The following is a 27,277-nucleotide window of genomic DNA, read 5'->3' as shown; positions in this document are numbered from 1 at the left end:
TGTCTGATCAATCCTGTTGTAAAGGCTGGGTAGGGTATAGCTAACAGTTTAAAAGACTGTCAGAGTTTCTTTCCGCAAAAGGATGTTGGCATTTTCTTTTCTGCAAGGCCACCATTTAACTACCTTCACTAGCAACAGAGCTGCCACTTCTCACTTGAATCTACTGGCCATAATGAAAACTGGTCCAACTCACAGCGGAGGTTTTGTTATATCTAGAACCAGCATGAATGAAACTTGTTGAAAGAGGAGCAGAGATGATATTTCATCTATATCCATTACGCATGAATATATTCCAGCTGCAGCATACTAGCTACTCTAAATCCAACTGGCCTGATCTTCAAAAATAAGTGGGAATTTACAATAGGGAGGGGAAGTATTCTTTTCCAAGATGCCATCAGCCTGGATTCACTTCACTGTACAGGACCAACAGCATTTGCAGGGATGAGATTATGTGGTTGCTCTTTAGGAGGAAAGGAAAATCCCTCTATGGGTGGACCACAGAAAGAGGTCCTGAACTGCATCTGGAAAAATGAGCGCAGAGCTGAAATTGAAAAATCAAGTCACTTATATAACTTTTTCTTGATTGGTAGGAGGATCACAAATAGAGTTAGTAGATACAAAGCAGTGCCCAGGTAATTTGTGAAGCAGTAAAGCTTTACCATCCCACATGTCCAATGGAAAGAAGGGTTTAATTCTAACTGTGCTCTGCTACCAAGCCATAGTAGCATGTTCCAGTAGGGATGGACATGCTAAAACTATATAAATAACTAGTTCAAAGCACAAGTGCCATTTTATTTTAATCTCGTTTTAACTTTGAAGCAGATGAAGAAAAAGATTTGGAAAAGCAAAATAAGCCTGTGTTTTAAAATCAATTATTTTTCTGTATTGTTAGGGTAAAACTATCTTGGGTCTGAGGGGAACACCCTTTGCTCTTGGGAGTAAGAGAAGCTGCATTTGAAAATATCAGTGTTCACCAGTGTAACTCGGGTTATATCTTCACTGCATTTAAACACCTGCAGCTGGGCCATGCCAGCTGACTCAGGCTCACAGGGCTCAGGCCAATAAGGTGTTTAACTGCAGTGTAGATGTTAGTCTTGAATGCAGCCTTAGCTCAGGGACCCTCCCTCCTCATAGGGTCATATAGCCAGGGCTCCTGCCTGATCCAGAATGCCAACACCACAACTGAACAGCCTCTTGGGCCAAGCCCCATGAGCCAGAGTGAGCTGGTGCAGACAATCTGCATCTGTCTAGCTGCAGTGTAGACATACCTTAAAACAATGCTTCTCGACCATGGGTACATATACCCTGGGGGATAAACTGAGGTCTTCCAGGAGGTACATCAGCTCATCTAGATATTTGTCTAGTTTTACAACAGGCTACATAAAATCACTGGTAAAGTCAATACAGTCTAAAAGTTCATTCAGATAATGCCTTCTATATGCTGCTTTATATGCCTTACCCTGAAATGTAAGTACAATATTTCTATTCCAATTCCTTTATTTGACAATAAGATGGTAAATGTCAGCAAGTTTTCAATAGCAATCATCTGTGTTATTTTTGCATGTTTTTGTTAGTGAGTAGTTTTTAAGTGAGATGTAACATGGTGGTATGCAAAACAAATCTGACTCCTGAAAAGGGAACAGTAATCTGGAAAGGTTGAATGGCACTTGTTGCAAGACCTCAGATTATTTTAGGACCATGTGTCTCAACTGGTGGTATGCGTACCCTGCGGGCTAAGTGAGAAAAGTCAGAGTACTGTTTTTTTAAAAGGGGTACTTTATTTAAAAAAAAAAAAAAAAAAAAAAGGTTTGAGAAATACTGCCTTAAAAAGCTTATTATGTGGCTTTCATTTACATCTTACATTTTTATGTGTCGTTCAGCCAGGGTAAGTTTAAGTGAAGCAAGAAAACTATGTTTCATAGTTGGGGCTATTTTCAAAGAGCACACTTTGGAGAGTTCAATAGTACCTTACTGTCTATTGTACAGGTTTTCTGACACTTTATATGCTCTCATTCTTCTTGCAGCACACTCAGTTCTGTTGAAACATTTGCTGCAAATACATTTGGCAATGCTAAAAAATTTAGGTATTGGTGCAGTTCTGTGATAAATAAACTCAGTGAAGTGACAGTTCCTTCATACATAGTGATTGTGGTCTTAGTTCAGGTTGACAGATGTGACATTCTCTTGGTTCACCTTTCTCACTTGCCATTATCTGGACCCCTGGCTCTTTCCTGTCACCTAAGTAATATGCTTCCGTGAGGTTTAATATGACAGAAATATTTACTTTATCACTCCAGAATGCAATCTCTCTTGACAATGAAATCAGACAGTGAAGTTTACTCAAATTTGAGCACCTTCCATCTGTCAGAGGGCTCAGGCAAAGTGTCAGGGCATCCGTCAAAAAAGAGAAGATAAGTTATTTACTCTTTCATTTCAAATTTATATTATAGTGTATTGATGTGCATAGCTACACATACCTTGACTGTATCTGATTTTTATTGCTGTCTTTGGAATAATTTAAAGAATTCAGGCATATTTTCCTCCTTGACCTGAGAGGTCACAAATATAAATGATGGGGGTGGAGGAATATGGGCAAGTTACTTTTGATTTTTTTTTTTTTTTTTTTTTTTTACAGTACATAATGTCATGACTGGGTAATGATCATTTCTACATGTAATGTTGGTAGAGAAAGTTAAGATTAGAGTTTAGCCAGTTGATCTTTCATTACTTTTTTTGGTGGTTAGTTCAAATTATTAGTAAATGAAATTATTGACATTTCTTTTTAAAGATGATTCACATGGGAAAGTCCCAAGTGAATTTATTATGGCAAATAAGTACATAATATTGGAAATATTTGCTTCAGATTTCTGTAACTCTTATGTATTACTTTTCACTAAATAATTTTAATTGTATGCATGTTATGGTCCTGATTTAGTAAAAATTCTTATTTAGGACAAGATTCGACCATATGTTTAAACTTATTCTTAAGCATATGCTTAAGTACTGTGTTTTATAGGATTGAACTAAGACACTTATGTGAATGCTTTCCAGAATCAAGGCTAGTATTCCTTGGGGCACATCACAGTCGTCTTAATCATTAGAATGTATTGAAAAACTAAGTGCATCAGATAAGAATATAACATTATAGTAACTGAATGTCTGTTTCTCTCTTGGCTGTTTTTCTGGCGTACAATCTTTTGATGTTCAAAAGCTGCAAATAGACTATTTAAATAGTAGATAACATTTTATTCACAAATTGTGTGTAGTCTGTTGACTTAATAATTTCCAATCTCTGTAAATTCTTTTATGTTTTAAAGCATATTGTTGCAAACCTTACTCCTATGCACAGTCATGCGTAGTTCCACCAAAATCACCCTCTTTGACTCAATGGGGTCACTTGCAGGAGTGATAATATTTCAGATATTAGTCCCTTAATTTTACCTTTTATGCCTGATTTGGTGAAAAATAAAAACAATTTCCTTAGAATGAAGGCCTTGTTGAGAAGCTTAAATCAGAGAAAATTTTTCAACATTTATTCATAGCTTGTTGACAAATATGCTTCCAATATTTTTGTGTATATGTATGCCGTCACTTAAAGAATAAATACATTGGAAACATACTTTTAAAATAGAAATCTATTTTGTAGAAAACAAGGTATTGAAGTATTTACAATCTGAGCAAAATACAAAATAATTATGTGGTTTGTTAAAAAATAAATTATAGCCCAGTATGCCACATTCACTGTGATGGCTCTGCACAGGAAATCCATTCCTTTCTCAACATGCTGAGGACTGATGCCCTAACTTCTTTTCATTAACAATAACAAGCCCCAAATATGCTGGAGCTTAAACTAATTGCCCATATTTTAAATGTCATCAGTTATAATAATCTTGTTAATTCAATGCCCAGTATTATTTTAATCATTTCAGTTTTCTTTTTGACATTTTTTCATGAAGTAAATGCAGTATTTTATAAATATGTAGGCCTCCTCATTATCAAATATAATGATCCCTGATGTCATTGATAGAAGTAGAAAAATGAATATGCAGGTAAACTTTTAAAAAAAAAAAGTATGTACTTCCATTTAACATTTGGTATAGCAAATTCATTAGTTATATTGCTGTAGTGTAAATGGAAGGTATTTTAAAATTTGTGTGCATGCACTCAAACAGAAAATAAACACTTTTTCAGTTTTATCTTTTCTGTTTAATTAGGATATTTCATGTATTCAAACTGTGTAACAATTAGTTTCTAACCACTTATCCATTTTTTACACTTTTGAAGTGGTAATAATACATAGCTGAGATGCAGCATAAGGTGATAGTATATCCTTAGTTCCATTATGTGACTGAATAAGCAGGATTTATGATAAAGCATATGTAAGCCACCAGAAAAATTTAGAAAATGATAATGAAAAGATCAAACATTTTGGGCTCTGGATATAAGATACATTGGGGGGGTTCAAGGCCCTCTGAATCATTCAAGTTTTGTAGACAGGTTTCATGGGAGACAAGGTACTGATCACTCTGTGGAAATTTGTATGCTGGAGAGGGGAACTGTTTTGAGGATCATGTGACGGTGATTAGATGGTATGAGATAACAATGAGAAAGGGTAGGGTTCAGGTTGTTTGGTTTTGGCGTTTCCATCTTTTCTGAACTCAGAAGTGGCTATGAATGGATTTTGTTCAAGCTTTATAATAACAGGAGTAAAACTAATCAAATGTTTCAAATAAAAGAGAGAATGTATCATAAACGCATTAGTATTTGAAATGTGATTGTAATAAAAGTGCTGCTGTAACCTTGTCTACAAAAAGAGCTATTAGGAACTCACTGAAAAGAAACTAGGGATATTCTTCAACATTTTGTTCATTAGAAATTTACTTCAGAATGTTGAGCCCTGTATAATTTGGTCACACCAATTTGTCTTTTAAGGAATCCAGTAATAATTATGCTTTATTTGGCATGTACATGCTCTTTTCTAAAGCTATGTATTCCTTCAACAATTTATAATAGGCAAAATTTACTGTCGTTCAGAAAGCCAGCATAAGATCTATACATTGCTTAAATCCCACTTAAACCCTCTCTTGGGTTTCAGGGAACTAAAGCAGTGCATAGACCTTGTCCTGACCCTCTGTACAAGATGAATTTCACCCAGGCTATCAAAGTAAGGCCTCTAGAGATTCATTTGAGCTAATGGTTTATTTTTATATGAAGTATTTGCCTGAATTTAAGGAGGGGTTTGAGATACTTTGTAAGTTTTATTAAACAAATATATTACAATAATATTTTAATTGTTAAAACTTAGCTTTTGCGAGTGCAAATTTGCATTTCTAGGTTCACACCCATACACTGGAATTGCAGGTGCTTGTCAGAGGCCCTGCACTTTGTGGTACCCATTTTTCACCTGTAAAAAGGGCTCAGGATATGTTAATATCCAAATTTGCATTAGCAAGTTAGTTGCAGGTGCAAATTATGCAGTTTTAAATTGTTCTCACAAAAAGTGCACCACTTAAAGGTTAATTATTAATTACTTCAAGAGAGCAAACAAAAAAAGTTCATTTTGAGAGAGGAATTTATTCAATGCAGTCCCTCTTGCTGTATACCTTATCTTCTTCCTGTGTTCTGGTGGTTGCTCTCTCTCGTTCATTTACGGCTTCCTGTCCTTGTTGAGTGAGCTTCATGTGATAGGTCTGACCCTGTTTAGTGCACATTCCCTCAGGAAGTGAGCCTTAGGAGCTGCCTGCTAGCAGTCCAGAGCTTTCTCATGATGGACTTCTTTACTGTCATGTCAACAGCCCAGTGCCTCAGGGTGGGTATCTCCAAGGATCAGGGAGTTGGAATTCACGAGACTAGGCTCAGAATAGGTCTCAGTTTTGTTCTGGAATGCTCAGTTATGTGTGCAAGTGCAGGATCTCGCTGGGAAATGGATCAGAAAGACCATCTGTTGGGTAAGCATGGCTGTTATTGGAAAGTATAAGAGGGGTAGCCAAGTTAGTCTGTATCTTCAAAAACAAAAAGAAGTCCTGTGGCACCTTATAGACTGCTCAAAAATATCTATTAGTCCACAAGGTGCCACAGGACTTGTTATCAGAAAGGGTCTTTCTAGCAGGGAAGCTGGAATGAAAGACTACAGGGAAATGGAAGCCAGTCAGGTTGTTAAGAATTTGAATTTCTAAGCTCTCATCTAACTTCTCTTAATATAATTTTTAGCTGAGTTCTTTAACAATATACATAAATTATTTTTGGGTTTATTTCAAAGTAATTGAAAGGGAGAGAAGGCCAAGGATTATTCTGGGGGTGGGAGCAAATGACATTGATTACAATGAAGGGTGGTGTCCAAGCAAAACTCACTGCATGGCTTCAGCTGACTAAACATACCAAGACAGAAGACAGAGTTAGTTTCTATGTGGAAGAAATAACAATCAGTTCAGTAGTACTAAGACTAACAAATTTATTTATTAGGTAATGAGCTTTCATGGGCAAGCTCATTACCTAATAAATTTGTTTGTCTTTAAGGTGCTACAGGATTGCTTGTTCTTTGTGAAGCTATAGACTAACACTGCTACAGCTCTTGAGATTACGTGGACGAAATGTTGAACAGAAGATAAAATAACTGTATCATTTTACAGGCCTGATGGAATTGGGACGGTCACAGTCGAAGAGAAAGAAAGGTTTGAGGAGACTAAAAACCGACTTTCATCCCTTTTAGAAAACCAGATAAGCCACTTCAGGTGAGTGTATAATTCGTTGAGTTCATATGAAGCTTAATTCAAAATGGTTTTCTTTTTTGTGACTATGAACAAGAAATAGTAAAGATAAAAATTGTTACTTGAGGAAAAATTCAAGTCATAATAAATATATTTACGTTGGATGTCTTTCTAAAAGATATCATTTAATTGAATCACGTTATGGACCTGTAGTGTTCATTTATATAACAGAAGAGATGAATTCCTTCCAATGTGAGATCTGACTCCCTGCATAGCAGACTGCATGACTATAGCAGTGCTTTTGGCCTTAAAACCTCTGACTGTAGTTCTAGCTTGTTATTATTTGAAAATGTTCAAATGAAGATGAGTAAGTCTTGAACAGTGTTAATCAGTATAATCCACCTGCAAAAAGAATGCCCTGATTGCTTTCAGCCAAGTTAAGTTAAAACTATTTTTAACCTTTGAGCTAATCAGATCCCATATGCAAATTTCGATTTCCTGACTGGACCCATCAGAGGTAAATATTTTTCCAAGTGTCTAATCTTTCTTTACTAGGCTTTATATTGTATATATTTTCTCCCATATCAAGCAAAGACACTAATCCCTAAGCCTCAGTGAAGAGTTTGTCCATGCTGAGTTTTGCCTTGTTGTTTTCCAGTTCAAAAGCTTGATTCAGAATTAGATCACAAAGGAAAGAGTATTTTTTATTTGAGTGATCTACAAGGATTCCATTCTTGATTTACAATAGTACAAGACCAGATTCTTTTGTTCAGCGGCGTCCTTTGAAGTTGCACCTGAGCCCTGGATGTCCCAGTGCTCCTGCCACAGCTAAGGTCATGAAGAGTAGACCAGGCCTTAAGTAATCTTCAGCTCCATTTCACCATTCATGGCAACCAAACAGAATCCCCAAAGTATCAGCCAGGTTCTCTCACGTTGAACTAGCTAGTGTTAGCTATTTGTTAGTCTTGGTGCCTGTTGGCAATATACACACATGTAAAAGAGAGAGAGAAAAATTTTCTTATTTTAGTCAGGTTCTGGATTTAGGCTGGAACAGATGTTCTGGTGGAATGTCTGAAGAGCAATCTTTAGAGTATAAAATCTACCCTGCATGTAAAGCTTCTGTGCCAATTAATGATGTGCCCTCTGGGTGCCTATTTTGTTTACGCAAGAGATACATATCTGATTGATGTTCCATGTGTCATTCCTTCTTTACATGGACTTAGAAGGCCAGAGAAGCCCACCCGAAATTATTCCTCCTCAAGTGCTCTATGCAAACTCCTCAGACACCAAAAGGAAGGACACAGCTCGATCTCCGTTCTCATGTTGGTCCCTCTGTATGGGTGCCGTGGTGAAAGCAGATCCCGTCCTGAATTCCCAGACTATGTAGTCCAACAGGCCCCAGTCGTCATTCACCATTCTAGCTTTGATCACCTCTGCTGAGGTGGAAAGGAGCACTGCTCCAGAACTGAGCCAAGGCACAAGACTTGTAAGTCTTACTTACCTCAGGTTCAACAGTCAAGGGGCAGCCAAGAGCCTCAGAAGTGTCCCTATGGCACACTGGCCCCAACTGTTAAGAGCGCACTGGTGGTAGCCACTGAACCTGTGCAACATCTCTCTCTTGGTGTGACCCTGCTGCTTCCAGCACTTCTGCACAAGGTACCTCAGAATAGTGTTCCTCAGTGCCTGGAACATCAGTAGCTAGTATATCAATGCCGTGGGGATATACCATATTGAGTGATTTATCTGTGAGGTTATGAGGTTGTTCTTCTGACAAATGCAGTTTTTGGAAAGGTTGTACCAATCTCATTTAGTGGGCAAGCTATCTGAAGAGCATCAACTATAGATAAATGCTGTCAAAACCAAGGGGCAGCACATTGCCCCTGTGTCCTGAGAAGCTGAACTGGACATGTCCAACACAGCAGCACATGTTGTGTTAGGGCACATTAAGAGTTAACCAGGTTAGATCCACCAGATCTATTAGAGTTTTTTCCACTAGTGTGCAGGCAGACTCTGCTTCCTATTTGAAGAATGTCCATAGGTCTTGAAATCTGCAGAAACTACAAAGAGCTTGTTATGCACCTGGCACCAATTATTCTTAGATAGAGGCTTCCAGCCCTGATGTCTGCTTAGGAAGGGCTGTATTGCAAAAAGTTTAGGTAGGACCCCCACTACCCAGCCCCAAGCAGACAATCACTTCTTACTCTCTAGGGGTACACTATTGTTTCTATTTTGGGGTACATTTTGTATTTGTTTTGGGATGCATTAGCTTATTCCAAAATAAAGGTGTTGTGTAGATATTATAAGCTATATTGGGTGTGTACACGGTATTTCAGAATAAGTTTTGCTTATTTTGTGGCTTCCCTGTAGTTTGGACATCTTACTCCAGAACAGTTTATTTTGGAATAACAACTCCAGAATAAGTTATGCCAGAATAATTGTAGTGTAGGCATACCCTAAGAGTGGACTCCAGCTATGTCTATGCTACAGCAATCTGTCGACAGAAGTTCCTGATGGAACATAAGAATGGCCATTACTGGGTCAGACCAAAGGTCCGTCTAGCCCAGCACACTGCCTGCCAACAGTGGCCAGCACCAGGTGCCCCAGAGGTGATGGACCGAAGACAATGATCAAGCGACTTGTCTCCTGCCATTCCTCTCCAGCCTCTGACAAACAGAGGCTAGGAACACCATTCCTACCCCCTGGCTAATAGCCTTTCATGGACCTAACCTCCATGAATTTATCTAGCTCTTCTTTGAACTCTCTCATAGTCCTAACCTTCACAGCCTCCTCTGTCAAGGAGTTCTGCGGGTTGACTACACTGTGTGAAAAAGAGCTTTCTTTTATTAGTTTTAAACGTGCTACCCATTAATTTCATTTGGTGTCCTCTAGTTCTTATATTATGGGAACAAGTGAATAACTTTTCTTTATTCACCCTCTCCACACTGCTCATGATTTTATATACCTCTAGCGTATCTCCCCTTCGTCTCCTCTTTTCTAAACTGAAAAGTCCCAGTCTCTTTAACCTCTCCTCATATGGGCCCTGTTCCAAACCCCCTAATCATTTTAATTGCCCTTTTTTGAACCTTTTCTAATGCCAAAATATCTTTTTTGAGGTCAGGAAACCACATTTGTATGCAGAATTCAGGATGTGGATGTAGCACAGTTTTATAAAGGGGCAGTAAAATATTCTTTTTGTCTCATTTTCTATCCCTTTTTACAATTCCTAACATTGTATTTGCTTTTTTGACTGCTGCTGCACACTGTGTGGATGTTTTCAGAGAACTATCCATGATAACCCCACAATCTCTTTCCAATTAGGTATAGCTAAATTAGCCCCCATCATATTGAATGTATACTTAGGGTTATTTTTTCCAAGGTGCATTAGTTTGCACTTATCCACATTATATTTCATTCGCCATTTTGTTGCCCACTCGCTCAGTTTGGTGAGATCTTTTTGAAGTTCTTCACAGTCTGCCTTCATCTTGACTATTTTGAACACTTTAGTATCATCTTCAAACTTTACCACCTCACCACTTACCCCTTTTTGTAGATCATTTATGAATAGGTTGAATAAGTTTGGTCCTAGAACTGACCCTTGGGGAACATCACTCATTACCCTTATCCATTCAGAAATTCTACCATTTATTCAGACCCTTTGTTTCCTGTCTTTTAACCAGTTCTCAATCCATGAAAGGATCTCCGCTCTTGTCCCATGACAGCCTAATTTACACAAGAGCCTTTGGTGAGAGACTTTGTCAAATGTTTTCTGAAAATCTAAGTATACTATATCTACTGGATCCCCTTTGTCTGCATGTTTCTTAACCCCCTGCAAAGAATTCTAATAGATTAGTAAAACACGATTTCCCCTTAAAGAAACCATCTTAACTTTTGCCCAACAAATTATGTTCTTCTACATGTCTGACAGTTTTATTCTTTACTATTGTTTCAACTACTTTGCCCGGTACTGACATTAAACTTACTGGTCTGTAATTGCCAGGGTCACCTCTAGAGACCTTTTTAAATAAGAGCTCTTCCGTCAAAACTTCTTTTGACAGATCACATCCACCCACAAAAGTGGATCAAAGAGCAGATTATTCTGTCGTTAGAGAGTGGCCAGACTGCCTGGCCCTTCTTTTGACAGAACGGCCAACTGGAAGCTCAGCAAACAGGACCGCCCAGTGAACTAGAAGCTCTGTCTGGCAACAGAGCTTTCCTTCACCCTCCCCAGCATCTACACAGCTTTTTTGTCGACAGCAACTGTCCACAATGGCATTATTCCTCAACACAGAGAGGTGGAATGCTGTCAGAAGATGAACCAAGTCATTTAATGTGTAGACGCTCTGAGTTTTGTTGACAAAATTCTGTATTGTAAACGTAGCCTCCATGTGCCCACATGCTCATAGAAGAAAGATGAATACTTACCCTATAGTACCCCTCAACCCCTGACCCCAATTTTTTAGGGTCCCCCCGGTCACCCATCCATTCCCTGGCACAGTCAAACAAGTATGAGGTGGTTGGAATAACGGAGACTTGGTGGGACGATTTGCATAACTGGAGCAAGGTCATGGAAGGTTATAAATTGTTTAGGAAGGACAGGCGGGAGAAAAGGAGGAGGAGTTGCACTCTATCTGAGGGAGCAGTATGATGGCTCAGAGCTCCAGTATGAGGAAGGAGAAAATCCAGTTGAGTGTCTTTGGGTTAAGCTGAGAGGTGGAAGTAACAGAGGTAATGTTGTAGTTGGTGTCTGTTATAGACCGCCAGATCAGGGAGATGAGATAGATGGGGCTTTCTTCAGGCAGCTAAGTGAAGCTTCCAAATCACAGGCCCTGGTTCTCATGGGAGACTTTAATCATTCGGACATTTGTTGGGAGACCAATACATCAGCACACAGACAATCCAGGAAGTTTTTGGAGAATGTTGGCGATAACTTCTTGGTACAAGTGCTGAAGGAACTGACCAGGGGCTGTGCGCAAGTTGACCTGTTGCTCACAAACAGGGAAGAACCTAGTAGAAGAAATAGAAGTGGGAGGGAACCTGGGCTGCAGCGACCAGAAGATCGTAGATTTCATGATCCAGACAAAAGTAAGAAAGGTGAGCAGTAACATACAGACCCTTGATTTCAGAAGAGCAGACTTTGACTCCCTGAGAGAACAGATGAGCAGGATCTCTTGGGAAACAAAGATGAAGGGGAAAAGAGTTGAAGAGAACTGGCAGTATTTTAAAGAAGTCTTACTGAAGGCACAGGAACAAACAATCCTGCTGCATAGTAAGAAATGCAAACATGGTAGGCAACCAGCTTGGCTTACCAGGGAAATCCTTAGTTAGCTTAAATTCAAAAAGGATGCATACAAGAAATGGAAATGTGGACAGTTGACTAAGGAGGAGTATAAACATACGGCTGGAGAATGCCGGGCAGTAATCAGGAAAACGAAAGCACAATTGGAACTGCAGCTGGCAAGGGATGTGAAGAGTAACAAGAACAGTTTCTACAGGCATGTGAACAATAAACAGGTTATCAGAGAAGTGTGAGGCCATTACTGGATGAGGGAGGTAACCTAGCAACAGATGATCCAGGAAAAGCTGAAGTACTCAATGCTTTTTTTGCTTCAGTCTTCTAGGACAAAGTCAACTTCCCCATGACGGTCCTAGATGATGCAGTATGGGAAGGTGGAGGGCAGCCATCTGTGGGGAAGGAACAAGTTCTGAGCTATCTAGAAAAACTAGATGTGCACAAGTCCATGGATCTGGATTTAATGCATCCCAGGGTGTACTGAGGGAATTGGCAGAGGTCATTGCTGAACCTTTGGCCATTATCCTTGAAGACTCTTGGAAATCGGGGGAGATATTGGGTGACTGGAAGAAGGCAAATGTAGTTCCCATCTTTAAAAAAGGAAAGGAGGACAATCCAGGGAACAAAAGACCCATCAGCCTTACCTCAATCCCTGGGAAAATAATGGAAGGAATCCTCAAGGAATCCATTTTGGAGCACTTGGAAGAGGAAAAAGTGATCAAAAGTAGCCAACGTGGATTCACAAGGGGCAAGTCCTGCCTGACCAATTTAATTATCTTCTGTGACGAGGTAACAAGCTCTGTGGACATGGGGAAGTCAGTGGATGTGATAGACCTTGACTCCAGCAAGGCTTTTGACACAGTCTCCCACAACATTCTTGTACATAAGTTAAGGAAATATGGATTGGATCCTTGGACTATAAGATGGATAGAAAGCTGGCTTGATGGTCGGGCCCAACGGGTAGTGGTTAGTGGCTCAATATCTGGATGGTGGTCTGTTTCAAGTGGAGTGCTGCAAAGCTCAGTTCTGGGGCCAGTGTTATTCAACATCTTTGTTAATGACCTGGATGAGGGACTGGATTGCACCCTCAGCAAGTTTGCGGATGACACAAAACTAGGGGGAGAGGTAGATTCGTTAGAGGGTAGAGAGAGAATCCAGAGGGACCTGGATAAATTGGAGGACTGGGCCAAAAGAAAGGTGATGCGGTTCAATAAGGAGAAGTGTTAGAGTCCTGCTTCTGGGGCGGAAGAATCCCAAGCATTGTTACAGGCTGGGGACCAACTGACTCAGCAGCAGTACGATGGAAAGGGACCAAGGGGTTATGGTGGATGAAAGGCTGGATATGAGTAAACAGTGTGCCCTTGTAGCCAAGAAGGCTAATGGCATACTAGGGTGCATTAGGAGGACCATTTCGAGCAGATCTAGAGAAGTAATTATTCCTCTTTATTCGGCACTGGTGAGGCCACATCTTGAATATTGTGTCCAATTTTGGGCCCCCTGTATAAAAAAGATGTGGATTTGCTGGAGCAGATTCAGCGAAGGGCAAAAAAATTATTAAGGGTCTGGAGCACAAGACCTATGAGGAGAGGCTGAGGGATTTGGGCTTGTTTAGTTTACAGAAGAGAAGACTTAGAGGTGATTTAATAGCAGCCTTCAGCTTCCTGAAGGGAAGCTCTTAAAAGGAGGGTGAGAAACTGTTCTCAGTGGTGTCAGATGGCAGAACAAGGAGTAATGGTTTGAAGTTGAAGAAGGAGAGATGTAGGTTAGATATTAGGAAAAACTACTTCACCAGGAGGGTGGTGAAGCATTGGAATGCATTGCCTAGAGAGGTGGTGGTTTTTCCATCCCTTGAGGTTTTTAGGTCCTGGCTGGACAAGGTCCTGGCTGTGATGGCTTAGTGGGGGTTGATCCTGCTTGAAGCAGGGGGCTGGACTAGATGACCTCCTGAGGTCCCTTCCAGCCCTGTGATTCTGTGCTGTCTGAGAGTGCTTTATCTCCATGAGGGCCCCAATGGGGAACTTCCGATCACCGAACTGGTTGCCCACCAAGTAGTAGCTACGGGGGGTGGGGGGTTGTGAGCTTTCAAAAGGCAATTGTGACCCACTTCTCCATGAAGATGGCAGGCTGCAGCTGGGTGTCCTGTCTCCGGAAGGAGGGGGCAAGCCAGGTGCAGAGCTCTAAGAAGGTGGCCTTCCACATTCAGAAGTTCTGGAAACGCTGTTGGCTGTCCCACTGCCCCATGACCAGATGGTCCCACCAGTCAAAACTGGGGTAGTGCCTCCAAATCTGCCTGTGCACTGTGGGAGGTGGGTGCAGGTGTGATCATTGTGAAGCCATGGTGAGGTCCTCGCAGGTGGTCTAGGACTCATCCTCTGTGAGGAGGAAGACACAGCCATCAGGAGGTTCGGAAGCTACTGCAACATCTCTGTGTGATGCCAATGCAAGGCCAGAGGCAGCTCTGGCAGCATGGCTCCTTGGAAACAGCTGTATCGCCCACAAAGACTTGAAGCCCTGATCTATCGATGCTGCCCCTTGAGGAGGTAGGCATGCCAGCAGCAGAGGCAGGAAACGGGTGTCTGCGAGGGTGCCCTATAAGACCGCATCTTGCCAGAGCTCCTGGAAGGAACTGGTGACATGCTGTGGTTCCTGCTGGCCGTTTTGCTGGCAGAGCAGCCTGGCAGTCCAGCCACTCTCTGTCAACAAAGTGAATTGCCTTTTCAATCTGCCTTAGTGTCTAGGCATGATCTGTCAACAGAAGTTTTGTTGCAACTTACCTTCCAACACAAACTTGTGCCCGCCCACAAATTCCTCTAGTCTAGACATAGCCTGGGATTGGGGACTGGCAAAGGAAATGAGTGATTGTTGGGACTGCCTTGCTCTTCATGTCCACAGGTGGAGGAGCAAGAGAACATATAGGGCTCAAGTGCAACCCCAGCCAAAACTGTTGGCCAAAATAATCTGATCTCATTCACATTGGGCACATCCCTATCAAGAGTGGCATCCATGTAAAGAAAATATCTCAAACCCACCTTTACTCTAACAAGGTCTACCCATTCTTTTTTCCACTAGTCCATAGCTTAAAAATGGCTGAAATATATACTTTTCAAACTTTCCTAAAAAGTTCACCTTTTGGTTGAGACAAAGCATGGGAACATGTAGCTGATTGAGTATTTTGGAAGAGTATGCCTGCATGAAAATACAGGATTGTGAATGAAACTGTTTTGTAGCTATAATACTAGTACCTTCTATGATATAGAACTGAAAAATATTAATTAGGTTTCTGTATACTTAAGTAGTTGTCAGCATTGACACAGGATTACATGCATTTTAGAAATGTTACATTATTTATATATCATATAAAGGAAGCAAAACTTTAGAACATACCCAGCGGGATCTCTTTATTTGAAATGCTAAATGTAATCTAGGGATCAATAACATTTATTCATACACTGTGTCACATACAAGTTAATAGGAGAAAACAATTGAAAAGACAATACATGGCTTATGCAAATATACTGAGATGGTTTAAGGAGGCAGAGGAAAATACAATAGCCAAATTTGTATTTTTTTAAAGGTGGATTAAGGCTAAGGATTAAATCTGTTTTGCTAATTTGTTAATACCCTCAAGAGTTGCTGGCATAACAAAAAGAAACAAGCAGAATGTAGGAGATAGTGTACTGGTGCTATGTCTGCTGAAAAGATTTGGCTGACCTCATTTTCAGAGCTTTATTATAGGCCAGCCAAAGTGATTGCTAAAACTGATTGGTCTGAATCCTTTTATTTCTGGTAAAATGATGTTATAAAATGAAACAACCATTCTCATTAAACAATAATAATATTAAAAAGAAATGTAGTCTCATGCAAATAATCCCAACAAAGTAGAAAATCCCTTTTTTTTATTGGGGATATCCCAGAAAAATACAGGTTTCACAGAGAAGATTAGGAAGGGTATGACGGTCTGAGCTCTATAGACATGAAAGATTGGCACTTGGAAGAATGGCATGGTTTATTTTCCCCAAATCTGTTGAATTTGTTTTTTTTAAAATTAAATATGCACAAAAATGTGGTGATACTGTATGGGACATAAGAAGTTTAGGTCCTGGGGATCTTCCAATTCAAGCCAATATAAAATGCATTTGTCTATAATATACTTATAACAAAGATAGGAAAAATTAGAAGAAATTTGTACCCATTTTAACATGAATATTTTAAAAAGTTAGATATGAGAGGTTTTCCTTTCCTTGTTAAACTAATATTAAAGCAGACAAGAACAGTAAAATGCTACTTTGCATTTTTCTTACTGTGATGTCTGCTAAAGTAAAAAAAAAAAATCTTTTTTCACATGACAACATCTCTGACACGAAACTCAGAATATTTTTGTAAAGATTCTTCATAGTTTAATCCGCGTAGTGCTTTCTGTATTTTGGACTTTGGGAATCTCGGGGCTGAGTAAGAGTTGTTTAGATTTCATTTACTTTTACCCTATATATTGGATTAAACAAAAAATGTTGTGTTGTCTTCTGTCAATATAGAGTATGCCTACACCTACACAACAGAGATTTTTTGAAAGTAGCCCTTCCAGAAGATCTCTTCCAAAAGAACTTTTGAAAGTGTGCATCCACACACAAAAAAGCAGATCAAAGAATGATCTGCTGTTTTGCATCCACCCAGCCCTGGCTTTTTCAAAAGAACAGGCCAGGGATCAAAAAAATCAGGCCCCGTGAGGACTGCTCTTTTGAGCCGGGGGGGAAGGGCCTGCAAAGCATCTACACACATTTTCTTTTGAAAGAAGCTTTCAAAAGGGGGCACTCTTCATGGAACAGGAAAGGAAGAGCGATTTCTAAAGGAACACTTCATTCTTTCGATTTACTTTCAAAAGAACACTTTTTGTGTGTAGAGGCTCCATGGAATCTTTCGAAAGAGCCCCCTTCTTTCAAAAAATCTTTTAAAAGAACTTGCTAATGTAGATGCAGCCAATACATATGCCTTCCATTAATGTGAATTAACGGAATAGTGCATGCATATTACATATGAAATAGAACGCTTAATCAGGAAATTACACTCTTAATAATGTTTCCTTTGGATTTTTTTTTTAAAGATACTGTTTCCCTTTTGGACGTCCTGAAGGAGCTTTAAAAGCTACGCTTTCATTACTTGAAAGGGTATGTTTTTTTTTTAAAATTGGTTTTAATCCTGCTGGAGTATTTGCTATGTGTGTCCTATTAAAACTACACCAGTTAGGACATGTGGACTTCTGTTTAGATACTGTACTAATGGTTTCACACATATATGCACTGCAGCGTGACTTTGTGCGTGTTAGGGTCTTGAAACGTAATTTTTATAAAACTCCATAAAATTGAAATAAGTTCCCAATAAGAGCTAAACTGAAGTCAACTTAAGAAGAAAAGGTTAAGAGGTAAAGTCAGCCAAATTGGCATAGAAAGATGGAAATGGGTCCTGGTCTTAAAAATCCCTGCATTGGTCCACGAGAAGGTCAAGCAGTATTAGTAGCATCCTTGAGGAAAGAAGAGCTTTACATTCTAGCAATAAGTCCATAGGAGCCTTATCAGCAGGAGGCTGCTAAAGGAATGAGCTAAAACAAAGCATTGTATGGCCACCCATGTAGTGCTCCCTCTTGTCGAGCACTGTCTAGCATTTAGGTGGCACCTGTCCCTGTAGCTCCACTTTCGAAGTGGAAGTGACAGCTATTTTGTGCCAACAGAATATTCCATTATCAGAGTTTAACCTTGGAAACCCTCTGCCAGGCTCTGTACCCAGTAATGAGTCTGATTCTATCTAGCCATTTTGATTCAAAATTGACTTCTTGTAATGTCTTACCATATATTTAAACATCTGTTATGTGAAAGCAGCATTTCCAGTTTGTGTTGTTAATGTTACAGTAGGCAGGGTTTTCAAAGCTGAGAGTGGAAGAGGTGCACAGCCACACCCGTCTGACAAATGTACATGTGTATGTGCAAGTGTCAGCTCTGAATACATAACTCGACCCTCTTATTTTTGTGTACTTTTGGAAATTTTAGTTCATTTGGTCTCGTGTACATGCAATTAAAGAGTGAGTCTAGTTCTGTAAAGTCAGAATGAAATTTTTATCCTGGCTAACTATAGGCAGCAGAGTGCAAATAAGAAAATTTTTAAGTAGCAAAATCAAGAGATACAAGTGAAACATTAAAGCAGTTTATTCGCTGTTTTGGATTATTAAATATAGTGTTAGATACTGGAGGATGTCAGACTCTCTTAGTATTATCTTCATGGAAGATATAAATATCAAGATTTGCATATTAAATTCTCCTTGATCAATTCACCTCATTTATAACGGTCTGGATTTTTCAAATCTGTATTTAAAGTTTAGCTAGTAATTGAGTATAAGAAAAATCTTTAATTGTTCAAAAGCATAAATTTTCCACACATTGAAAAAGTAATTAATATTGTGTGTATTTTACATATTGTACTTCTGTTTTAAGCTTTTAAAAGCCAACACAGCTTTGAAGGTTTAGTGATGTGGAAATCACTGGCGAAGATTCCCTTGTCTGTCCACGCTAGAAGAGACAGAAGTCCATGGATGTTGTTTAACTAGGCCAAAGTTTTATTCACATATAAATATCTGGATGTACTCTGCAATATATTGTTCATGCAGGGAAGTGGGGTCAGCTGCCTGCTGATCCAATCCAAACAACCTGACTTTCTCAGCTTCCTTAAGGGGAGGATCAAGAAAAGGAGTTGGGTGTCACTCTATGGTCATAAAATGGGAAGAGAGCCAAACCTCCATTACTTAACTCCCTGCAGGGATTCTTTCATGCAAATCTTTTCCCAGTGCATTTTGTCCAGTAACTGTATTCCTTCTGTGCCTGGCACCTGCACTGGTCATCCACCACAAGTTTTTTAAGAATTAGGTTGCAACATTTTCAACTAGTCTCCCTACCCCATCCCACCTCTCAGAACAGCAGTGGGAAAGGCAAATAAAACCCCATACCACTCCAGCTACTTTGACACTTACAGCACAATTTGAGTAAAGAGGGCCTCCCCCGACTAACTGGACTATAAGTACCCCTGCCCGTCTTCTGGTCAGCAGGAATCGCAATGTGATGTCCTGACATGTTCCTTTCTGCTTCTTGCCCTTCCTGTCCATCTCTGTAAACCGTCTTCCTACCTGCTGTGAGGGAGCCCTTAAAGAGACAATGCTGTTTTTCTTCGAGCGAGTCAATGACTCACTCTCCTGCAGTGTGCAGTGGGTGCATTAACTTTTAAAGTAGTCAGGATTTCATCCTCCGCCTGTTTTACCTGGTTACAATATTTTAAATGCTGGAAGACTGTCCCCCTTAAAAAAAAAAAAAAAAAGTATCACAGGTTTAAGTTGGGTATACGGGTTTTTTGGTTGGTGGTGGTTGTTTTTCTTTTACTAAATAAAAAAACAAAAAACTGTATGATCTAACCTTTCAATGCTTCAAATATTCAATGAAAGTCTGGTACTTCTGCAGTCTAAAATACGTAATCCTTGTCCACAAATTAGACCTGCTTAATTTTCATAAACATATACAGAAAAAGGAAAAAATCAATAATGGCAGGTATTAAGTGTTCTCTTACAATATTTTTTCCATCCATCCACGAATGTTATGCTCATGAAATTTTTTGACTGATCTCACCAGCAAAGGTTTAGAGTAGCACAAATGAGTGCTCTGCAACTTTTGCTACCCCTGTCTTTAGCTGTGTACCATAATCTAACCTTTAAGATTCCAATTTTGGTTCTGGCGAGAATAGAAATGGACAGTCACGCTGAATGGTGCCACACTGTAGAGATGGTCTTATAATATGCATGAATGAGAACAAAAATGAAACTTCCAAATTAATGAAACACAACCCAAGGTTTGAACTCAGGTCTCCAGAAGCAAATAGCTAGTTTATTGACCAACTGTGCCATCTACTGAAATGCACCTTTGAGTTCTTCATTTATTAGCAAATATAAAATAGCCACTAGTGTACATTCAGTTTTTTTTTACTTTTGGGCTTTAGGGAATGTGTGTAACCAATGTGTGTATATTTATATCTGGGATAGGTTTTAATGAAAGATATTGCCACTCCCATACCAGCTGAAGAGGTGAAGAAAGTGGTTAGAAAATGTCTGGAGAAAGCTGCCTTGATCAATTACACTCGACTTACAGAATATGCCAAAATAGAAGGTTAGTACTGTGATCAACTGCCAAAGTGGCTGTAAAAGCCAGCAATGCCTATTAACTGAATATTCTATGAGCAGCCTTTCCCCTTTCCTGAACAAACCTGTATACCACAGCAAGGGGAAATGTCTCATTAAAATCTCAGCTGGTGAACTGTAGAGCTTTTTCCTATTCATTGCTTTAATATGCCTCCTGGGACCCTGCTTGTGTGAAAGATCCAGACTTCATGTTTAAGTTATCCTTTGTTCTTATTTGATTTTTCTGTAAGCCTAAAAGTGTGTTCATGGCTTATTTTTAATTTTTCTAAGTTGTCTTAATAATTAAATTACTGGAAGTATGTTCTTGCCATATTAGCAATAACAGAGCCCTGAAACTTGGAAACCAAAGTTACAAAAGCCTTGTAAATATCTTAGACAAGCAGACAGATATATAACAGAATAATTTTGTTTGTTGTTGTGATGTCTTACTGTCAGTCAGAGAGAAAAAACTTGCTGGTGGTTTATACAGTGAGATGAAACAGTAAACTGTGGCAATATGAATTATCTTTAGGTTATTTATAAACACAACATTTTAGATTTTAGATTTCATGATGATCTGGATTTTTTTCTTTATTTACAGTTAGAGTTTGGGGTAATAAGGATTGTTTCTAGCCATGGAATAGTTTATGATGTGCAATGTTATCATTCAATATATAACTTGTTTTACAGTAAGTCATAACATTGAGAAAAGTTTATGAAGCCATAAATGCAAAAACATTATGTTCGTAAAGCATAAGATAACAATATACCAGTCATACACTGTATACTGGTACAGAATTAACTTCAGAATTAGGAAAAAAGCTATGGAGGATATTTTTGAAAAACATAGACAGTAGATGACTTAATTCAGCAAAAGAAAAATCATGACATAAGTTATTTGTTCTTGCAAAAGATTAAAATATGTTTTCATATAATTTTAGTAACAATTTGTAATTAAATATAGTAATGATATCAAGACTGTGAAATGAAAAGAGGCCAGTGTTTGCAAAAGTATTATAGATTTTTCTTATTCCAGCTCTGGTCAAATTCACTGACAAATATGAGTTAACCCAAAAAAAAAAAAATCAGAGAGAGAAAGCTATCTCATCACTATAGCAACCAATATTATATAACAGCAGTAACACCATGAAGCCACCTTAGTAACCAGTTTATCATCATTAATTATATCACATTGTGTTAAAGCAAGAAGGATGGATATTAGTAGTTGTTTTTTTAAGAGACAGCCAAGATACTACTACTTCCTTGGCTTTGATAGTATGCATACTCATAATGGAGACTTCTGCTTTTAAGTGACCTTGAGCATTTAGCAGAACTGTTCGAATAATAAGTATAATAATAAAATATTAGGCCTCCCCAAGCCTGTAAAAGACTGGGTGATTTTAAGTTAGATATACAAATGGTTTATTTACAATTTTAAAAAAACCACATGGCACAGATGTTCTGGATTTTCTTCAGGAAAAATATGGGAATTTAATTCTCCTAAAGGACAACATTCTGTTTTTTCACAAATGCATATAGTTCCCACTGACTTGAAAAGCAGTTCCATGTGAACATCCAAGAAGGAAATTTGGCCCACTGTACACTTTGAATAAAGTGAATTTCTTTGTGGTTTGCTACCCCCATATGATGCATAATTAGTTATCAGTGGATCGTAGTCAAAATAGAAGGGCATAACAAGTGGTATACAGCAAGAAGTGGTGTGGAAACAGTTCTTTTCAATATTTTGATCAATCATTTAAATGATAGATTAGAGAATGTGCTTATAAAGTTTGCAGGTGATAACAATGTGGAAGGGGTTGCAAATCCCCTGGAAGATTAGTTTGTAATTCAAAATGATCTGATCAAACTGAAGAAATGATCTGAAGTAAATAGGATGAAATTCAATAACGACAAATGCAAAGTATTCCACTTAGGAAGGAACAATCAGTCTCACACATACAAACAGAAAATAACTGTCTTGTAAGGATTATTGCAGTAGGGATCTCGGGGTCATAGTGGACCACAAGCTAAATGTGAGTGAACAGTGTAACACTGTTGCGCGCACACACATATATACACAAATAAAAAAAATCATAATTCTGGTATGCTTTAGCAGAACTGTTGCAAATAAGACACAAAAATCAGAGAGGTAGACGAGTTAGTCTGTACCTTCAAAAACAGCAGGAACTCCTGTGGCACGTTATAGACTAACAGATATTTTGGAGCATAAACTTTCATGGGCAAAGACCACAATTTAAGCCCATTGCTTCTTGTCTTATCTGAGATCAAGGAGAACAATTTTTCTCCAACCTTTGGGTCTTTGCCCACAGCTTATGCTCCAAATATCTGTTAGTCTGTAAGGTGCACAGGACTTGTTTTTCAAGACACAAGAAGTAATTCTTCCAATCTCCTAGGCCTCAGCAGTAGTACTGTGTCCAGTTCTGGTGGCCACATTTCAGGAAAGATGTGGACACATTGGCAAAGGTCCAAAGAAGAGCAACAAAAATTATTGAAGTGCCAGAAAACAAGACCTGTGGGTTTGTTTCATCTGGAAAAGAGAAGACTAAGAAGATACATGAAAACAGCTTTCAAGTACCTGAAAGTTTGTTTCAAGGAGGTTGGAGAAAAGTTGTTCTCCTTGATCTCAGATGACAGGACAAGAAGCAATGGGCTTAAATTGCAGCAAGGGAGGTTTACGTTGGACATTAGGAAAAACTTCCAGTCAGGGTGGTTAAGGTCTGGAATAAATTGCTTAGGGAGATTGTGGAAATGCCAACATGGGAGATTTTTAAGAGCAGGTTAGACAAACATCTGTCAGAGATGATCTAGATCATGGTTTCCCAAACTGGGAGGGGGGCTGAGGAAATTCCAGAGGAGGTGCAAGGCGACCCAGCCCTGCCATCATTCCCCGCACCCGAAGAAAGAGCCGGCCTTTGCTTCTGGCTCTCAGCCCCTGCCATTTTACATGGGTGACCTGGCACAGCCACTATAAAAAGCCGGCTGCCAGCGAAGACCCATGTGAAGAGGTGAGTGAGTGTGGATTGGGTGTGAGGAAGGAGGAGGAGAATGGGGTTAGATGGGGAGGTGGGGGTGCCTGGCTTGAGGAAGGGAGATGGGGATGGGGTAAGAGTCGGGGGACTGGTGGTGCCTGGCTTTGTGGGAGGGGAGGGGCACATGCAGGTGGTTGGCAGGGCACGTGGGGCTCGGGTAGCCAGCCGACTTGTAGCACTCACGGGGCTTGGGTGACTGGCTTGACATAGCAGGGATCAGGTGGCTTGGGGTGGTAGGTGGGCAGTTGGCCAGGGCAACACAGAGCTCAGGTGGGCAGCTGGGGCAGGCAGCTGGTGGGTGGGCGTGTAGCTAGCCCCAGTGGTGCAGGGCTCAGGCAGCTCAGGCAGGTGGCTCTGGCACCACATGTCTCAGGCAGGCAGATGGCTGGTGCAGGCAGCTCTGGCAGCTGGTACAGGGCTCAGCAGCTGGCCAGCTGGGGCTGCACCAGGCAATGGTGTGAGGCCAAGAAAAGCTATTTGTGCTTATTTTTAATTTTAAATGACATTTTTATATCAAGTTTTTGTGTTTAGTTTAAATTACAAATTGAATTTTTTGTTAAAAGTGGGTTGGATGATGGTAAAGAAGAGGTGAGGGGGGCGTGAGGGTTTCTCAAAAATCAAAAGGGGAGAGTGATGCCAAAAAGTTTGGGAATCACTGATCTAGATGAGTTCTTAACCTGGGGTGCTTGAGGCCCTGTCTGGGGCTGCAAGACATACCAGATTTTTTGAGAAGGTAAATCATCGAAAACACAAATTAAGCATGGGCATGCAAGCGCAACTGCTTTGTTTCATGAAATCTATGAATGAATTCAGTTAGCCACTAACTCCTAGCATGTCGTTTACAGTTTACTTCCTCATGAAAATTCCACAACACCTCTGGGTAATACTTGTGTATTTTTGTATGCCTACTGTACTGTTATTCATGGTGAGTAACAATATAAAACTATTTTACATATATTTAGTATGAATTTAAAAGTGTATAGGGCCCCCCATCTCCATCTTTGATTTTTTGGTAAGGGGTATGATGAGAACATATTTGATTTTTGATGAGGGGTTGGAGAACATATTTTGAGAACCAAAGGGGTGCAGGCAGCAGTAAAGGTTAAGAACCACTGCTTTAGAGTGATAGAAATCCTTTTCTGTCTTTGTGTACTTTGTGAAATAGATGCTGTCTCCGCATAGCAATTACTCTGTCTATTTTTATTACCTGCTTAGTCCCTGCATTGGACAGTGGGAAGCCTCTAAGCATTATGTAACCTGCGCAACATTCAGGACATCCTCAGATGCGCACTGGTCTTGGAACTGATGCCTAATCAATTAGTATTTCCTCAGTCAACTAGGAAGCCTCATTTAGTCAAACATCAGTCTACTCTATGCGCTCTAGTAATGATATTGGTTGTGTATAAATCAGAAACAGTGAAGTACAGAGTAAATCTACAAAGATTATGATCATAACAATAGTAATATAAATAGGGTGACCGTATCTCACCCAGCCAATTATGGGGCATGGGGGAATGTTGCCATTCCAGCCAAAACAGGACAGGTGGTCATCCTCTCTGACAGTCAGGTGGTGGCTGCTCTTTGGGGGCTGCCACCCTGCTTGGGATGTTGCGGGAGGCAGCTGCACCTGTCGGCTGCCCCATGACTTCAGGCACCAGGAACAGGGCTGCTGCCCTTCTAGCAAAGCTCCCAGCTTCCACCAACTGCAGGAACCTGTGTGGGAGCTGCACTGATCTGGCTCCCAGTGCCCACTAGCTGGGGAAGCCGGGCAGCAGCCGCGCCACGGAGGGAGCCATCTGCGCTTGTAAAAAAGTGGAATATGGGGCAATTAACCCCTGTGGCAAAATAAATCAGGATGCTGGGATGGCACCTGAAATATGGGGCTGTCCCGGCCAAAACAGGATGGATGGTCACCCAGATATAGAATATTCTTATTCTGTGTTCTACTCTTTTTTCCTCTCATCAATTTGCCTAGTACGATATAGAATGGATATTCAGACTCCATCTTCGGTGATAATCCTGAAAGAAAACTGTTCCTAAAACGTAACAGAGAGGGAGCCGTGCTAGTCTATATACTATCAAAACAAAAAAGCAGTCAAGTAGCACTTTAAAGACTAACAAAATAATTTGAGGTGAGCTTTCGTGGGACAGACCCACTTCTTCAGACCATAGCCAGACCAGAACAGAATCAATATTTAAGGCATAGAGAACCAAAAACAGTAAGCAAGGTTTGGTTCTCTATGTCTTAAATATTGAGTCTGTTCTGGTCTGGCTATGGTCTGAAGAAGTGGGTCTGTACCACAAAGGCTCACCTAATAAATTATTTTGTTAGTCTTTAAAGTGCTATTTGACTGCTTTTTTGTTTTGTTCCTAAAACGTAATCAGATGGGAGTAGCAAATCAACAAACACAAGCTTATGTGCTACCTTGGATGGGAAAAGTCAGGGGATCTGTGAAAACTCAAACAGGACAATGTGAGATTAAAAAAAGTATATCCTGGAGATGATACATCAGTATTTGGAATGAAAATGTACTTACACATTTAAATACATGCTGAAAATAGAAAATCCACCATTACCAACAAAATATCAACATGAGTTCAGATTATTTTAATCCTCTTTCACTTCCCAATTTTCTACCTCCTTTCCCCACATATCTCTTCATTACCAAAGCAAGAAGTCTGTTCAGAATACCATTATTAAAGTTTTATGTATTTTTGGAACGACTAATATGTGATCAGTTCTTTTTTAATTGGTTAATTATATTGAGTTTTAACTCAGACTTTACAGTACCTGCTTTTTTAACTTATTTGTGGTTGTCTGGTTTTAATTAATAGAGCAATAAATGCAGTTTTCTGTTGCATATAGAAAAATCAGTCACAATTATCAATAGATAAACAATGAAATTTCTGATTTGGTATTTGTTCTGCTTTCATGGGATTAAATTAACCATTGTATTGTTCTCTGATGGTTTCTTCATTTTTTCTTATGCTTTAGCAACAGCAGAGAAGGATCCAGGTGATTACTCTTTGTGTATATGCATGTTTATACCATTTCTCTGTGTATTATATTTAAATTAATTTAATTTATTAGATTATTTCAATAATCCAAGCATTTTCACCAGGACAAAAAATATATTACTGTTAAAGTTGTGCTTGGAAGATAATTTGTGCATTGTTTGCTTATAGTAAAACACATTTATGATTTTTATTAACAAACTCGATAATTGTAAAATTCTGTAATTGTTGGAGTTTTGTATAGTTTTGACAATATTCTCAAACAAAACACTTTGCTTAATTGAATAATATGCACAGATAAATTTATTAATAGCTTTTTTTGGATTTTTTAATTTTCTAGATTTATAATTAAATGAACATTTTCAGCTTGAGACCCAAACCGTAGGTTTCCTGAGTACAGGGGAGCTGGAACAATTTTTATAATGGGCATGCCGAGAGCCATTCAACCAAATTGCAAACCAGCGGTGCACAACCTGTGGGTCACAACCCTGTTGAGGGTTGCAGATGTCTTCCTGGGGGTTGCTGGCAGCCCCACAGGGGCAAGGAGCAGCTCCCCACCTGGGCCAGGGATGTCTGCCCACCCAGGGCAGTGGGAGCTACCCACCCAGGTAACCGGCCAAGGGAGATGGCTTCAGAGTAGCTGGCAGCCCACCAGGGCTCCACCTGTGGCTGGTGGTGGCTGCCCACCCAGGGAGCCCTAGCAATGGACAGCCAGCAGCCCACCCCTGGCCAGCTGGTGCTCCACACCATGGGGCCAGCTAGGCTCCATTCCCCCACCTGCTGGGACTCCGCACCCTGGGGCTGTCTGCAGGTCCACTCTCCAGCCACTTGGGCTCTACATACCCATCCATTAGCGCTCGGGAGCTGGCCTGGTCTCGTCACCCAGCCACTGGGGCTCTGTGTTCTGGGGCCAGCCGGGACTCCATGCTCCAGCCACGCCTCCTGGGGCCAGCCAGGACTGTGCGCCCTGGGGCTCACCGCGGCTCGGATCCTGGGACCAGCCAAGGCTCTG

The 27,277-nt window shown here is 40.0% G+C and overlaps 1 protein-coding gene across 3 annotated transcripts in view; it reads left to right on the top strand.

Moving 5' to 3' along the window:
• CADPS2 (calcium dependent secretion activator 2) overlaps window positions 1–27,277 on the top strand; it is a 565,755-nt gene that overhangs the window by 405,609 nt on the left and 132,869 nt on the right. For all 3 annotated transcript variants that reach the window (XM_075015102.1, XM_075015094.1, XM_075015112.1), the window contains exons 14-16: window positions 6,630–6,731; window positions 17,096–17,159; window positions 20,066–20,189. In XM_075015102.1, coding sequence (XP_074871203.1) covers window positions 6,630–6,731; window positions 17,096–17,159; window positions 20,066–20,189 — 290 coding nt within the window. The remainder of the gene's footprint in view (window positions 1–6,629; window positions 6,732–17,095; window positions 17,160–20,065; window positions 20,190–27,277) is intronic.

This window comes from Carettochelys insculpta, chromosome 1 (assembly GCF_033958435.1).
Source record: "Carettochelys insculpta isolate YL-2023 chromosome 1, ASM3395843v1, whole genome shotgun sequence".
NCBI lineage: Eukaryota > Metazoa > Chordata > Testudines > Carettochelyidae > Carettochelys > Carettochelys insculpta.
This window is presented reverse-complemented; position numbering and strand designations above follow the sequence as displayed.